At 38.5% G+C, this 17,734-nt stretch overlaps 1 protein-coding gene across 1 annotated transcript; it reads right to left on the reverse strand.

The window, feature by feature from the left end:
* Positions 1-753: 753 nt before the first annotated feature.
* Positions 754-15,312, reverse strand: has3 (hyaluronan synthase 3). The gene is made up of 5 exons (XM_008412542.3): positions 14,593-15,312; positions 8,595-8,688; positions 7,552-8,102; positions 6,844-6,945; positions 754-6,112 (listed from the first exon to the last, which is right to left on the reverse strand). The coding sequence occupies exons 2-5, from the start codon at positions 8,686-8,688 to the stop codon at positions 5,183-5,185; spliced, it is 1,677 nt and encodes a 558-aa protein (XP_008410764.2). The 5' UTR covers positions 14,593-15,312; the 3' UTR covers positions 754-5,182.
* Between the last annotated feature and the right edge of the window lie 2,422 nt (positions 15,313-17,734).

The raw sequence follows: 17,734 nt of genomic DNA on the forward strand, positions 1-17,734 counted from the left end.
GCTAATGGTTTATAGTGTGTGTTTGATGAAGGCGTTCCCACACGTTTAAAAAAAATGGCCGCCTGTCAGAGGCCCCCATGACTGAATGGACCAATTCATTGAGCGGCTCACTGATAAACCCTTCGCAAACCTCTAAACTTGTTTTCCAAAGTCAAAAAACATGAATTTAGTGGAGCGGTTCCCAAAGGGGGGGAAGGGTGCCAATTTTGGGTCCTGGAATGGCAAACAGAAGGTCCAGAGATTGAAATTATCCCCTGAAGTTAAACTAATTTTAAAATGATTATGTAGAGAAGTGTGACAAACTGTCAAGGATTGTTATTTTGAGGTGAGATCCAAAAGTAGGAAACAACCAGCTGGTCTAGTTTCTAGTGCAAATCTCAGTACACTTGAAATAAGACAAAACTAACTCACAAGTAACTTTTCAGCAAAATATTGGAGCTTGGTTCAAGAAAATAATTCCTTAATGTTGATTTAAGAGTGCTTGTTAACATGTTATAACATGGGGGAAAATTTATTATAGAATGTGTTATAAGTAAATAATAATATATCAATTACAGTAATTATATTAATTAGTGATTTAAAAACAAATTCAAATTTGTTCGATGATTTGTTCGAAAGATTTGCTTGTGTCCAAAAACATTGAAATAAGAAACCTGTATGCTGTTGAATTGTCTCAGAATAAAATACATTGTTTAGGATTTAGCTTCCGCTGTCGCTCCAAGATGGCGGACCAAGAATCAAGAACTCATGACATCTTAAAAACACCTTTTTCTTTTAATGTACAAGTCCTTTTTGAATCTATACATTTAAAATTGAACAAAACAACAACAGAAAAACATAAATTAAAAGAGAAAGTCCCACTGGAGACACGCTCCCGGATTTTATAACTTAAATCTCTTTGGTGTTCAGTCTTTACACGGTTTTTAACGTAAAATGACCCAAATATCAACAGTTAAAAGAACAATGTTCGATAGAAAAACATCACTGCTGCACAAATGAAAGCTGGCATCCTAGGAAAATGTTTAAAACAATCTCTGAATTGGTGAATGAAACTATAGTAGAGGCTGTAAACGCAGACTTGGACCCTCATGAACAATAAATTAGTCCTGGACAGCACCAGAAATCCAGCTGCTTGATGATTCCGATGTTCTGCTTGGAGCAGGTGATTGTGCTGTTGTTGACCAGCGGGACGGAGTCAAAGCTGCTGGGGTCAGACTCTGAAAAACCAGTCATAAAAATCAGATCGCCCCCTCATTCCTGTCTGCATACAGTCGATACAAAACGGTTGAGTTTTAAGTTGCTGAATGTTTCCAACCAATCATACGTTATCACCTTTAATGTGGTCTTGATCAGTAGCTTTCTAACGTTTTATTATTATTATTATTATTCTTTGGACTTTAGCTGTAAGCTTATTTTCTTATTTTCACTCAAATTTGACGTTGATAAATACAGAATGGGATGCAAGTTATCATGAATGAGCTAATCTTATGATCAATAAGCGGCCATTTTCTTAAAACCCTCCGTTTTCGCTTATTAAGAGGGCCGACCGTCTTTAAATAACATAAAGGGTAAATTTTTATAATATTCTGACGCTGCTGAGGTAAACTTCTCCAGTATTTAAATTTCTACACAGGATCGATATAAACCGTTTCTCCTTTCTGTTCTGCTATACCGCCGCCATCTTTGTTTACATCAACTGACTCCGCTTAAGGATGACCAGCGGCGCCCTCTGCTGGATGGCGGCCAAACTACATAATAATTATAAAAATAAGAAGTTATTGTTGGCACATATATTATATTCGTAAAGGCACGTTATTAGCAGCTGGTGAACTCACTTTACATTAAAAAAAACGTTCAAATATTTATGAAGATTAAAATTACAAAAAGGTGATTAAATCTGCTTGTGTGTAGATTACGCCATCTTCATAATCTGATAGATGTTAATCTATCAGATTAACATCTATCAGATGCTAAATTTGGCTAAAATAATCTAAGGTATTGTAAGATAAAGCAAGCTAATGGGGAGTGAAGTCAGATATAAAAAAGCAATACACCCAAACTAAGATAATCAAACACAAGATAGGACTAAGTAGACTAAGATATGCTAGGGTAGGCTAAATTCAGTTGAGCTAAGTTTATGTTGACAAAACTAAGGTAGGCTACGCTAAGACAGGCTCAGCTGAGCTAATGTAATGATTTTATGAGGCAGAGAATAATGTTCAAATGTCTACAGTTCTCTAAGGTTTTCAAACTATTGCAATAACAGAGAAAAAGTATAAGTCCTCAAATGATTAACTGTGTTTATATTTTTAGGCAATTGCTGTTTGGAAATCACTTTGTTGAAGCTAATTTACTATTTTATGTCTGTAAAACTGCAATATTTTAGGGGTTTTTTCTTATTCCAAACTAATTGTGTTTTGGTGACTGACTTCTGGTAATGAAAGATGTCTAAAGATCAAATTTAACAAAGGTTTAAGTTATCTATTGACTCAACACTGTTCATCCATTGAGCTTATGAGTATTACTTAAAATGAACTGGCTTTACAAACAAACTGAAAAATCTGAAAACAGTCAGGTGCAAAGACTGAACAGAAAACGAGTGAAAAGCAGCCAAAGTTTAAAGAAAACTTCATAAATCTTGGAGAGCTACTGATCAAGACCATTTTAAAAATGAATCTCTTGCCGCTTGGAAGAAAGAAAAATAAAAATACACTATGAATAGATCAGGACTTTTAAAAAAATGTCCCCTGAGTGCAAATGTCCTCTGTTTCTTCTAAATATTTGGGTTCTGGACTCTCCACACTGTTTGCTTTCTGATTATCTTGAAACAAAACAGCGAGTGCCAGAAATAACTGATTTCTTCAGGTTGCTTCATAGCGATCACCTTCAGGTTGTTTCTGACTCACTGGAGCTTCGTTTCCACCAGCTGGGCGTTGACATTTTCAACATATACTGCATTTCTATACACTTTTTCTAAGATTCTTGTTGCTTCATATCAAGGTTTGTGACAGAAATACAGCAACTCTTGACCAGTTTGTTTTGACAGAAGCTGAGAGAAACTACTGATCTTTCAGACGTTCAGATATTAGCTTTGTCATTGCAGTGTGTTTTCTTTATTTTTGACCAACTGAGAGCTCCCCTTCTTCCTGCTATTTTAATTTAATCATCATTCTAAAGTTAGACTTGCACTACCCTGAGATCAGTGCATGTTTTTACTCGGCAGCTTGCATGTTTTCTTATTGGTTGGTTGTACATGATGGGTGCTAAAGTCCAGTCCTGGAGAGATGCTACTCAACTTTTAGATGACTCCCTTGTTCAACACCAGAATCAAATTGTTCATTAGGACCTTTTTGCTCTGCAGAGGCCTGATAATGAAGAATCAATTTGAGACAGGTGTGCAGAAGCAGAAATGCATTTAAAGGTTTACGGTTAGTAGATATGCAGAGGTGGGCAGAGTAGCTAAAAATGTGTTCAAGTAAGAGCAGAAAGAAAGTTGTCATTTAATTAAGAGTAAAAATGAATTTGGTGAAAAGTCTTTTAAGAGGAAACGTTGTTATTTTAAAACTCAAAGTGAAAATAATTCATATAAATACAGTGTATTATAAGCCTGGCGGGCCACCAGGCTTAATTTGGCTAAACATTGTTCATTAATTATAGGTGTTTTTATGAATTATTAACAGTGAAAGCAAAGAGTCTGTGGTGAAATGGTTGGAAGCACAAAGGCAGCATGATGTGGTCAATATGTCAACACATAGGAAACTGACATCCGGCGTCTCTAATCACTTCCTGTCTTCACTGATCTACATTCTAACAACAATAAGTAACGGATAAAAGATCCCAAAATTGTGGACACTTTATTTCGGATTAAACAACTAAAGTGCAAAAAATTACATTATTTTAATTGTATTTTTTCATGTTTGCCTTTTTTAAAGACTTTGTAGTTGGTGTTTAGGTGTTGCTAATAATACAAAATTACAAACTGATATTTTCAAACTTCCTGTCAACTATAAACATTTTTTAACTCAAAAACACGGCAGATGACTGGATCGCCCCAACCACCAGGCTTAGCAAGTTTTCTGAAATAACATAATTACAAAATAATAAAATAAGGCAAAAGGGAAAAAAATCCACATCTATTTCTTTCAATATGAAACTTCTGACATTTTCATATTGAAATAAGTTTGTTCTTCATTCAGTGAAGTTATTCACAGTATCCAGAAATTTTACTCAAGAGACACTGAATTATAAAGTTACTCAAGTAAAAGTTAAAAGTACAACATAGTAAAAATACTCCTAAAAGTAATTTTTTTCCAAAAAGTTACTTAAGTAAATGTAACTAGTTACTACCCACCTCTGTACAGGACCGGACTGGGACTGGATTTTAAAATATTTTAAATTTTGCCTCAGACGCATCAGGAACTTTGAGGTTTCCTCCTCTAATTTTCTCACTTCTGGTTTGTAAAACAATTAAAAATAAAAAAAATCACAGGTCTGCTGTCTGTCTGAACACTTTAAAGCTGCAGATGTAACGTTTATAAAAATGTTTTTTACATATTTGTTAGAACTGTTGCATGTCATGACAGTTTGTTATGAGACAGATAATCTGTGAAAAGATCGATCTCCTCCACTTCCTCTCTGAAGAAACAACCAGTCAGAGTCAGGAGGCGGGTCTAAGCGCTGTCAATCACAATCTTCTGCAGCGCTGCTCATCCTCCTTCCATTCCCTGCTTGATCCCTACTACAGCTTTTCCCCGTCAGCAGATCTTGTTGTGAATGCTAAAGCTAGTTAGCGTAGCCACCGATGAGAGTGGATAAAACGTTTTCCTGTCATCTGAGTTGTTTCCGCCATTAGCACATTTAGCAACCAGTATAAGGGGATGATTGACAGCGCTAGGACCTGCCTCCTGGCTCTGATTGGTTGTTTTTGGTCTCAGGGAGGAGATAAATCATATCGACAGATTATTTGTCTCCTGTCATGGTGACAGTTTTAAAACATATATTTTTTTAATAATAGTCACACACTGCAGCTTTAAGACCTGAATCCAAACAGTGGAAAGCACCATCCATCTCCCAGATTTCAGATTCTCGTCTTTGTAGCACCAGTGTTGAAGATCCCAGCTCTTTGCTCTGCCTTGTAGAGTCAAACTGCAGTGAAACCTGGAAGCCATCCGGCCGCCGTGGTTCAGGACTCGGCGTACGGCAGGTGATACTGCTCCTCCCTCTTGTTGCATCGTTTAGCTACGATGGCTAAGTACAGCACCAGCAGGATGAGCCAGTAGCAGGCGTACAGCACCGTCCCCGCTATCAACAAGGCCTTCTCCGTTTCGCTGAACGGCTCCTGGGTTTCACAGTAGACGGTGTACGCTACGCCTCCCAGCAGCACCAGCGCCCAAACTGTGACCGGCACAGCGCCAATGAGGTTGACCACTATCTTCCTGCGGCCAGACGTTCCCCATCCGGCCTTGTTGATGGTGAGCAGGGCAAACATTTTGGCAGGAAGCAAGCTGGACATGTAGAGCAGAGAGTAGAGCGACATGAAGATCATGACCAGACTTCCTCGCAGGAAGCAGGCGTAGGTGGCCTTCACCATCCCAACCAGCTGCACCGTCAGCAAGAAGAGCAGGATGTTCCAGAGCCGCCCGCGGTAGAACAGGTGGATCACTGTTGCGACCAGGAAGAAGGGGAAGAAACCGGTGACCACTGACTCGTAGGTCATCCACAGACTGTGCTTGTGGAACCAGAGGGCGTTGTAGAGCCATTCACGGAAGTAGGACTTGCTCCACCGTGTTTGTTGGTTGAGCCAACGCAGATACTGCGTGGGTGTCTCCGTCTGGCACTGCGACCGCGCCGTGTATTTAGTCTTGTAGCCGAAGCTGAGCACCCGGTTGGTGAGGTGGCGGTCGTCGCCAAAGCTGCACTTGGAGCCCAGGAAGGTTTGGTGGTACCAGGGCTCCAGGAAGCGCTGCAGCAAGGAGTTCCTGTACATCCCCAACGGGCCGCTGATGCACTGGACGCAGCCGAAGTAGGACTGGCAGGCTCGCTCGATGTTGAAGGCCATCCAGTAGCGCACGCTGCTCAGGAACGAGATCCACGAGTCGTACTTGTTGAGGATCTGGAGGGCGACATGGTGCAGAGAAATGTGTTGTAGAAAACAAGGAATTTTCTTTCAGCCAAGAACAACACATGTCAGAAATTAAGTCAAAACTTTCCAAAAATACAAACACTGAGCATTAAAGATTAAAAAACTTTCTCCTACATTCTGCTACTCCTTTTAGCTTCACCTGGTCTAAATTATGCTTTTAAAAAATCCTATTTTATCAAATTATTAATCAGTTTATACAAAAAATAATCAACACATCAGACCTACTGTACTGATGTTTTCACATGTTGATGTCAGAAGTATTTTTTTTATAGAAGCATGAAATGATCAGGCGTCGATTAAAGCTATGCAAAATGTTTATTTTCTCATTTAAATTAGGACTTGAATATTGTATAAAAATAGAAAACGTATATATAAATGACTCTCAAGTAATTTGTTCTCCAAAGATAAACCAAAAATAAAATAAAGCAGATGAAAAACCCAGCAATTATTTAAATAAGTAGGTGGATAATTAAATAAATAAACAGAGGTTACAAAAAATAAAATATAAATGAAACAGAAAGCAAATATAATGGGGGCATATAGTATGCTGTTCATTGTTCTGTTAAAAAAAACATTAACAATTTTTCATCCCATTAATAATCAGAGTAAATTAATCTAAATTAATTGTTAGTTTCGGCCCTGACGACCTGAAAACTAATCACAAAGATCCTTCAGATCGACGTTCAGCTCCGCTTCCCTACCTGTACGTCCCCACCGACTCCCCCCACCGTCGGGTCTTCCTCCAGAACCTTCAGCATCTCTATAGTACAAGCCGGGTCCAGAACAGTGTCTGAGTCGCACACCTGTACAGCAAGACAAAGGGTTGAATAATTCAGAAGGTCAAATACAGGCTGCAGCTGCTGCAGAACGAGGATTGCTGATTATGCAGAAAAAAATCTGCAGAGAAATGAAGGACTGCTGACAGAGAACTGGGCTGGATAATTCAGGTTTCACATCAGTGGGTCGACCTCTGACCCGAAGCGCCACGCAGCAGATGAGGGCTTTTAAGTGTTTAGGTTGTTTTTGGGAGCGGAAGTACAAAAATGTCTAAAAATCACCCACTATCATACCAACTATCCATTTTGTGAGGGACAATTTTGCTTAAATAATCTCCATAATTTAATTTATTTGTTTTGTTGATTTATTTATTTTGGATATTCAAAATGTCTTCAGGTTCCAATGTTAAATGTTCATTAGAATTTAAAGTTTATTGATCTTTATGAATGTGATATTGCATTATTTTGCCATTAGGATATTATTACTTGAACATTTTCTCAAAACAACAATATTGTTCATCGTAATAACTTCTGGAACAATTTATCGTCCAGCAAAATATGTTATTGTGACATTTTTCATAGGAAAAGCAAAATTTTAACCACCTGGTGAGATTTTGAAGGAACTTTTCTTACCTGAACATAATCCACGCTGTCACCCAGAGCTTTGAAGGCGGTGTACATCACCTCCCTCTTCCCGCCCCACTCCTGCATGACGCAGGAGTAGCGGCGGCCTTTAACCAGCCGGGCCACCCGGGACGCTTCCTCCATGTGCACCGCGCTCCTCCTCCCTCCTCCAACGCCTCCTCCGTCCCCGCCATCGCTGTGAAAGTTCCCCTTCCACACCATGCTGCCGGCCTGCTCCGCTCCGCCCATCACCTCCTGGAAAATGTCCATCATGTATCGGTCCTCCCGCCGGTTCCCGTCCACCACCAGCACCACCTTCAGACCCGGGAAGGAGATCCGCCGGACGCTGCGCAGGCATTTCCTCAGGTAGTCCGGGTCTTCCTGGTAGGCGGCGATGCAGAGGGCGACGGAGCGGCGCAGGTGCTGAGGCCGGGACGGGCTCCGCATCCGCCGGTGCTCCAGGAAGGCGAAGAGGCTCTGGAGGAAGAGGTGGAGGGAGAGGAAGGCGCCGTAGAGGCCGAAGGAGAGGTGGTGCTGCTCTGTGTGGATGAACTGGTAACCTTCAGAAACCAAACATGAGCGTCAGTTTCTCCTCATGGAGACTTTACAGTGAACAGGGCCGACCAAAGACTGTTTGGGGCCCAAGGCAGATTTTCATTTGGGGGCCCCCATACTAACAGGTTCATCATTCCTACTCTAAGTGTAGCTGTGTTTCCATTAAATAAGAAACTCTTTTGGATACATTTTTTTCACACAATAAGACATTTTAAAATATGGTGCACCATCATCCTCCTACCACTTCCTGTCGTCTTGTCATTTTCGCCAGTAGTACCATCTGGTTGGTGATCACATGTTTCTAATGCAGTTCGGCAGAATACACTAATTCTGATGTGGATGAAAAAGCACTTTGTTCTAGCACCAAAACATGTTCTTTTTGTTTTATTTTTTAAAATTTCCATGCTTCCATTAAGCTAATTTATTTTCGTAATTTCAATTAAGGTGATTATATGTTCAATGTGAGGGCAGCTGGTGAGTGGGTCAGAGAAGACAACCTGTGATGTAGGCCAGCAGGATGGTGAACAGAACCACCGCAGCAAACAGGGTGGTGACCACGATGTTCAGCGCATTCCTGCAGCGAGAGGGCATCTGGTGGAGGAAGTCCAGACAAGGAATAAGAGGAAAAGCAACAAAAAAAATCTGTTTATACAGTGCAAAGGACTTTGGAGAAAACTAAACAATAAAAACTGTTTCAATAACTGATCAATGTGAGTGTGAGCAAACGTTTCCACTTCTTCTGAAAACATTTAAAGCAAATTGTAGGTTAGCAACTTTGTAATGGTGCAGGTTTTATGGAATATTTGAATGAGGGCTGAAACGATTAATCAGATTAATCACAATTAATTGATTAACAGCAATGATGTCCATTGATTAACTGATCATTGTGAGTAAACACCTTGGAGAAGTATCTGTTGCTGCCCACCAGCCGGCAAGAAAAAGATCAATTCTGCCAACCATTGTAGGGCTGAATCGATTAATCGTGATTAATCGATTATTGAAGTGATCTTCAACTAATTTAGTAATTGCTTAATCGTCATACACATAAAATAGGACATTTGCTGAAAGACCAACTTACTCAGAGCAGTAATTAAGCCAAAACTGTACAAAAATATAAACATATTAAGATGGAGAAAAACCTTTTATCTGCATGATTGTTTTACCCAGAATTTCTCAAGTGGCAGTTTTATCTTCACATGGTTCTAATTCTATGAAATAAATCTCACATCAGGTACATTTCTCCATCCAATTATTAATCATTTAGTCCAAAAATAATCAACAGGTCAATCAAAGCAGAAAGTCCAGACCTTTGTCTTTGAGAATGTGTTATTATTCCAATCATCATTATAATACTTGAAAAACATCAATATTATCATTTATTGCAATAACTTCTGAATTATGAACAAAACTGTCCTTCAAAAAAAGGTACGGTGAGACTAAAACACCAGACTGGAGACTTTTGTCATGCAGGTTTTAATAAAAAGAGAGAAAAGAGAAAAACAATAAATAATGCAAATTAAAATTATTGAGTTTGTCATGCGATTAACTGATTTATTGCTTATTTCGACAGGCCTAGTCAACATCTTCTCCATTTTCTGACACATAAGGAAAATTAATGGGGTTTTCTCCAGTACAGGTTCAGAGAAACTCGTCTCTGGTCAGTTCGTTCATCCTAGCCGAGTGACGCATCATTTCCTGAGCTTTTATGAACGTCCTTCATCTGACAACACTCCATCATCATCTTCACAGACGAACTACCAGTCCAACCAGTGCCCTCCTCCCAGTCTGGGTTAATAGTTCTAACCTGCTCTGGGTTAATAGCTCTAATTAAAGGCCAGGCGGGTTTGTCCGGAGCGCAGCACCAGTGGAAACAGGAACAATTCTGCCCTTTCATTCATGAAATTACCTCCAGCCCCCACCTGGCCGCTCTCACAGCCCAGACACACTGTCTTTCCTGACATCACATTCAGACGTTTATCGCCCAATCTGAGCGATTTTCACTGTGGATGATCCGGGATAAATGACATTCCTGACAGAAAAAAACCCCCAGCAGAATTTCACAGAATGAACCAAACATTTCTCCATAGTTATGCTCATGTGTCATCAAAGCCATTGAGACAAAGTTTAATCAGAAATCAGAGCTTTGTACGAATCCTGGTTTCTCTAAACCTGTAACTCATTTTAGCATGGGCTAACACTGCTGAACAATTTATAGAAAAATGTTCTGCCATTCCCAGATAAAGGAAACTTAATGTCATTAAAGGTGACCTACAATGCTTCCTTGAACAGCTTAGGATAGGTTTATGGTCTATACAAAGTACTTTTTGCACAAAGTCAAAATCTCATTCTTAGATAATGAGATTTTAGCTGTTTTGGAGCATTTTGACATTTTAAATCCAGATAAGCTGCTGCTGGCCACGTCTTCCAACTCAAGGCTTACACTCACACGTGAAAATAGATACGATTATACAACTGTACGTCTTTGAAAAGCACAAGTGGAACCTCCTGTGCAAACAACAAGAATGCAGCAAGTGGTTTCTGGATTGCAAATGAAAAATAAAACTCCCGTCTTTTCCAGCAGCCATTTTACAGCGCATACTGCGGTAAAACAAGCTGACCAAATGTGTTGAAGTTTTGCTTCGGTTGCTAGGTAATGGCGGAACTCTGCTGGGGTTGCTAGGTAACAGCGGAACTCTGCTGGGGTTGCTAGGTAACAGCGGAACTCTGCTGGGGTTGCTAGGTAATGAGCAGAACTCTGCTGGGGTTAAAGGGAAACGAGCGGAACTTTGCTGGGGTTGCTAGGTAACAGCGGAACTCTGCTGGGGTTGCTAGGTAACAGCGGAACTCTGCTGGGGTTGCTAGGTAATGAGCAGAACTCTGCTGGGGTTAAAGGGAAACGAGCGGAACTCTGCTGGGGTTGCTAGGTAACGAGCAGAACTCTGCTGGGGTTAAAGGGAAATGAGCGGAACTCTGCTGGGGTTGCTAGGTAACGGGCAGTGCCTGCTGATTTGTGACGTTACATTCTAGAGGTTTTTGACACGACTTATTTTCCAGACACCCAAAAACCAAAAAACCAGCTTTTTTTTTAAATCGCGTGAACTGTTTTATGCTTCAATGGAAGTACAAAAGTGTTTTAAATGTGAATTTAAATTTGCTAAGTAAAATCATCTAGCACGTAAAATATTACTTTTTTCATTAATATTAAGAAATTATTTGCTTGTAAAAACTTTTATCTTGCTGAGAAGTTTATTGTAAGTTAGTTTTGTCTTATTTTGAGTGTACTAAGATGTTATGAATTAGAAAATAGACCAAATTAATTGGTAAGATTTGTGTTTTTGATGTGCATTAGCAATGGCTATCATTTTATTATATCAACAAACGTCTCACCTGTAAGCATTGTTGTGGTTTTTCTTTTGAATTAGAAAAAACACATTTAAATTCTTGGACAGAATTCAAATGTCAACAAATCACTTTAATAACATATTTATAAAATAAACAGAAACAATATAAAAACATAACTTGGTGTGCATTGTTTTCTAATTAACGGCAAAAAAATAATTGGAGAGCAGGTCACAGTAAGATCTTTTTGTTTACAAAATAAAATAACATTTCATAAAGGCATCTGAAACTAAAGTATTAATCTTATCACATTAGTATTGATACTCATGCAGACTTATTGATATAATCAATATTTCGGACCAATCTGCCCACAGCTTAGACAATGCATTCATGTTTTACGGTTTCGTGTGTCTTATAATGGAGAGAATATAAATTAGTCAGGCTGGATTTTTCCCGTCCATATTCCCTTTGAAACAGCAAAGGATTCCCAAATTCCCAATTGGATTCCCAATTAAAAAATTGGGAATCCCTGATGTACTGAGATTTCTGTCTGGATCAAGTCTGTCTTTGGTAATGAAGACGAATTAAAGGGAGAAGATGTTGGATGATTTAACAGGCCAAAACAGCAGCAGAGGTCTGAGCCCCCTGGAGGTCAAAGGTCACATCATACGGAGACTGAACATGGAGAGTTTGATAATAGGGCTGGTTGAAGGTCAAGAGGTGAGCTGGGAACCGGGAGTCAGACAAGACGAATGAGGAGGTTCAAGTAGATTTAACCATGAAGTTACTATACCAGTGGAATTGGTACATTTGCAACTCAAAAATTACAAAAATGTTCCAGATTAATGGCTTAATTTCCTTTCTAAAGAGAAAAACCACCACAAAACCAGAAACCAAACCCAATACAATTACACATTATCAGCATTTTGAAAGTTTAGTGGAAGCAAACAAAGCATCACAAAGCATCTGCTGAAAGACATTAAATATGAATTATGCAAAATTCATATTTTGCACATTTTGCAAATGTGCAAAATTCATATTTCGCACATTTTTGTAACTCAGTTTGGATTTCTACAGCTTCTAAAACAAGTAGTTTAAACAACAACACCCAGACGTTTCTTTGGCAATAAGTTGATGTTTTTTGATGGACAATGAGCCATTTTTAAAACCTCGCAAATTAAGAGACACTGTCCGTTACCAAGCAACCCAAACCGAGCTCCAACATGTTTGGTCAGCTGGTTGTATTGTTGTATGCGTTATAAGTATTTAGTTGTTGACTTGCCATTCAGAAACAACTTGTTGCATTCTCACTGGTTGCGCAGGAGGCTCCTCTTCTGCTGTTCAGAAATGTACGATTGTGCATCTGTTTGCAGCCATTTTCATGTGCGCGTGTAAACGTTAAGTTGGGGGACGTGGCCGCAAATATTTTCTGTCATTTGCAGTTTCTTTTTTTCAGAAACAAAAGCGACAACAAATCGATTAAAATCAGAACTTGGATCTAGTGTGAAAAAAATATATTTTTAAGCCATATTGCCCAACCCTGGACAATGAGAGGAAATCTCTCAGGTTATATTCCAATCATTTTCAGAGAGATTGAGGTGACTTTTTAAAGTTTTTTATGTCCTGATTCATAAAAGCTTAGAGTATAAAATAGGTTGTACTTTTCTCTTGCCAGGACGTCAAGACAGAAGCTGATTTACTGAAAGTAGGACTAAGAACAGCTTATTAAAGCACATATCGCCACTTTTATTCAGGAGGGAGACACATTAAGGGATTTCTGAATTAGGACATGGCAGGAAAAATAAGGCATCTTTCCAGCAATAACACAGAACTACTACAAACCAACCTTTAGCTACAGTACCTATAGAAAATCGTGGTTACATATTCTAAATCAGCAAACAAATCTGCTGAGGCCAAAAAAATCCAAATATCCCAAATAATATATACGTATATTAATATTATATTATATTATTCTTCACTATTTAAAGAATCTAAATTAATGAATTACAACAACATTTAATTTCCCTTTGGGAATAATGAAGTATTTCTGCATTGAATTTAAATAAAACTGAATTTACTGTTGTAGTGTGGCCGCCATCCGGCAGAGGGCGCCGCTGGTTATCCTTAAGCGGAGCCGTTAATACAGCAACAAAGATGGCGGCCATGCTAGAACGGGAAAGAAAAACGGTCCAAACGGAGTCCGATATAGGATGGAAAATGCACTTTATGCGGCTGTTTTGGAATTTAAACACTCGAAAATCTCCTTAAGTTGTTTTGAAATATAAACACTCGACAAGCTCCCTAATTTTCAACTTAATAATGCTCATTCGTCAACTTCTCTTTCAAAAATGACTGATGTGCTACGAAGGCTAGCATGTGATGACAAAGAAGCAGAGACACAACAGAGAAAAATGGTTACATGTACAATAAGCGTGCTTAACTTTGAGAGTTGATGAATGTCATGGAGCGAAGTTTTAACATTCCTGACTATTGGACATTTATAAAAATACAGAACAAATCACGTCAGGTGGCGGCTCAATACATAATGCTACACGTAAAAGCCAAATAAAGGACTATTCCGTATCCCTGATTGACTGTAAATTTGTTCACGAGGAATTGAATGTTAAAACATATTTTCATCTTTTATTTTTCTATTCCGCAACCTAAGAGGTTCCCGTTTTGTTATATTTTATGTCTACGTTTAGTAATAACAAAAAAATGCAATATATACAAAATAATGTTGAAATTAAATGTTTTTTTCCTGTTATATGTAGGATCATGTTATGAAAAATGTATCCGTTTATATTATGGAAAGACAGTTGACCCTCCATTGACTAATTGTTAGTCGATCGATGCGGTCCATCAACTTTATATTCGAAAAGTCCCACAAATTAAAACTGGAAAAATCCTCTTTCTGCATCACTCTGCAAACATGAACCCCCAGACCTGAACACTGTCCTGCACTGTGGCCGAGCCGCTACTTATCCCAAACTTTCCATCCAGTTTGTGTCTCTGAATGCATCCATTCATTCAGCGTTTGCATCAACCTGCCAGACGTCAAACCTCATCCTGCTTCATCACAGATGTCTAATCTCACTTTTATTCAGTTTAATTAAGCCTGTTTCTCTGTGTGTGTGTCATTAAAGAAGTGCTTACCTTCCTGATCCAGTGGACCCCGTGTGTTCGTCTCCCCCCCAGATCTCCGTCCGTCCAGCCGGGACGTCCAGCCGTCGCCTCTCCTCAGCACAGCACTCTCCTTGTTCTGGCCCCCTCCCTTCTCCAGCTCACACTAAATCTTTATTCCAGCTTGCTCGCTTAATTCAGGAGATCCCACATCCAAAAATACAGCTGGCAGCTCAGCCCGCCACCCTCCTCCCTGCCTGGGGGCCGGCCTCCTCCGCCTATCCTCCTCCCTCTAGCTCCTGGTCCCGTCCCGGAGCATGGAGACCCTCCAACCCCCCACGCTGGGATTGATCCGAGGCTTTCAGCCTGCAGATGATGCCGCTGCAGCTTTTGGGTTGCAGTTACTCTCCATCCCGACTCCTGATCCCAGCAGTCGACCCTGAAGGATGAAGTCTGAGGGTCAAAGATTCAGGTTTTCCTCTCTCCTCTCTGCAGAATCAGCTTCTCTCTGCAGCCTGAATCTTTGTCACTTCGTTCCTCCAGCACCCCGACCTGCTCACTCTCTCTCTGCAATGCAGCCTCCAGCTTCCACCCCTCTCTGGCTGACTCAAAGCATCCCTTTATGGCTTTATTTGTCTTCCCTCCACCTTCTCCTCCGTTCCTCCCTGCTGACGTCCTGCAGGTCGGACAAACCGCTGCGGCTCTGGGAATCAATACTATCCACGCTACTCGATTACATTTCATTCAGGTCAAGTAGCAGGACTGCAGATAAACAGATAAGGTCATTTTAGTGACGAGGCTCCTCACATGGGGATTTAACCACATTAAACACAAAGTTTTAAGTGTTTTTGGTCCAGTTTCTAGTGCGAATATTTTATTACACTTCAAATACGACAAAACTAACTTACAAGTGACTTTCAGTAAAACATGGGAGCTTGTTTAAGATAAATAATTCCTTAATATTAGGGCTGAAACAATTAATCGCACTGTGATTAATCACAGTCACACAGTATTAATCGTAGTGTTAATCAATTATTTAAATTTGATTAACTCATTTCAATATAAATTTGATTAACAATCATGATTACTTTATTGTGATTAATCTATTATTTCAATATATTTGAATTTGATAAATTAACCGATTAATCACGATTTACAATTAATCACAATTAAGTGGTTTAATCGTAAATTTATAATTTCATATAATTAAACTTAATCTGTTAATATATCAATCATAATTGATTGAAACACAAAATTAGTTGATTATTTGAATAGTCAATTCAAATAATCACCATTAGTTGTGATTAATCAGTTATTTCAATACAAACTTAATCGATTAGCAATTGATTAATTATAATAAATCATATTAATCAATTATTTAAATATAATTACATTTAATCACTAATACTAGATTAATCATAGATTGATTATTGAAATAGTTGTAAACTAATTTGGTAATCGATTGTTAACCAGCAGAGACTCAAAAAGGGCCATCTGCTGGAAAAACAAAACACTCAGCAGTAACTGCACCAAAACTATACAAAAATATACATTTAGCATTTAATTAATTAAATGTGCCAATTTTTAAAATCTGACTAACCGATTAATAGTTTTTAAATATTGACTGGCAGATTACTTCACCTATAACAAGGTAATGTCGTGTTATGAGTGAAATAATCTGCCAGTGGAACTATTAATTATTTTCACCAGTAATAAGGAATTATTGACTTAAACTCTTATATCTTACTGAAAAGTTACTCATAAGTTAGTTTTGGTGTATTTTAAGCACACTAAGATATGTGTGAAGGGAACTAAACCAAAAATACTTTAGTGTTTCTGCGGCATTCATGTACTAATAAGTCTGTTGCCATATGCTGGTGGTTTATCAATCCTCTTGGCTCATGGGAAGCATGTTGGCGTCTTAATGCTTCATCAAAACCCTGCAGTGTTTCAGCTTATTATTCACACCAGCAAACTGTAACTTATGAGATTTTGGAGACTCTTTCAGTGTAAAACTGTCGACCATTTCTCCTTTTATAGACTCTGAAAACTCCGGAGCCAAAATATCTGCATGTTGCCTCATTCTGAAAACATCTGCAGACTTTAGATAAGTTTGTTCACAGAGTTATTTCTGGTCTAGAAATAACTTGAAATAAGACAAAACTAACAAGCAACTTTTCAGCAAGATATGAGTTTGTTTCAAATATACTGATGAAGAAGTCCTGGTTCCCGTGGCAGATTATTTGACTTACAACACGGGAAAATTAACAGTGAATCAAATCTGCCAATGGAACTGGTACGTTTTCATCAGTACTAAGGAATTATCACTTATCTTGCCGAAAGGTTTCTTGTAATAACTTTTGAGCAGGAAAAGTTACTTATTTGCACTAGAAAATAACCCAGGAATAGTTGGTGAGATGCTGTGTTTTCACAGTGATTGGGTCTCTAACTGAGCCACGAGACCAGAGGTGGTTACAGGACCTAAAAATGGTTCTCAAGTCGGAGTAGCACTACTTCAAGGTATTTTTACTAAAGGTAAAAAGTATCTGTAAAAAAAGTATTTGGCAAAAAGTTACTCAGGTTCTGAGTAACTGATCAATCATTTGATATTTAAATATTACGTCATCAGACGGACCAAAATATAAAGTGGAAATTTTGGTGCTTTAAGAATGAAAATGATCATTCATATGATCATTTTCATTCTCTGAATCTAACCGATTCAGAGACAGTTTTTATCCTACAGCAATAACAAAACTAAATGCAATCAAATAACCATTAATCATTATGAATGATGTGTGTGAGAATGTGGTTGTTCTTATTCTTATTTATTAGTTTTATTTTATCACCTACTTGTTATGTATTTCTTACAGTATATGTAAAGTGTGACACAAGTTTTTCTTTTTTTAGCATATGCACTGACTTACGGCAATTTTTAAATTTCGTTGTTCTTGTGACAATGACAATAAAGATCTATCTATCTATCTATCTATCTATCTATCTATCTATCTATCTATCTATCTATCTATCTATCTATCTATCTATCTATCTATCTATCTATCTATCTATCTATCTATCTATCTATCTATCTATCTATCTATCTAACAAAAAAATAACAAAATGATGCAAAAGAAAATTTTTCCAAATCAGTTTCTGTCAATCTGAAACTTCAACAGGA

This window comes from Poecilia reticulata, chromosome 6, assembly GCF_904066995.2.
Source record: "Poecilia reticulata chromosome 6, P_reticulata-male-v2, whole genome shotgun sequence".
In the NCBI taxonomy this organism is placed as follows: Eukaryota; Metazoa; Chordata; class Actinopteri; order Cyprinodontiformes; family Poeciliidae; genus Poecilia; species Poecilia reticulata.

Coding starts and splice junctions, on each gene's coding strand:
- has3 (XM_008412542.3), bottom strand. CDS start 8,688: ATGCCCTCTCGCTGCAGGAATGCGCTGAACATCGTGGTCACCACCCTG. Junction 8,103..8,594: donor CCTGCTGGCCTACATCACAG/GTTGTCTTCTCT, acceptor TGGTTTCTGAAG/GTTACCAGTTCATCCACACA. Junction 6,946..7,551: donor ACAGCGTGGATTATGTTCAG/GTAAGAAAAGTT, acceptor CTTGCTGTACAG/GTGTGCGACTCAGACACTGT.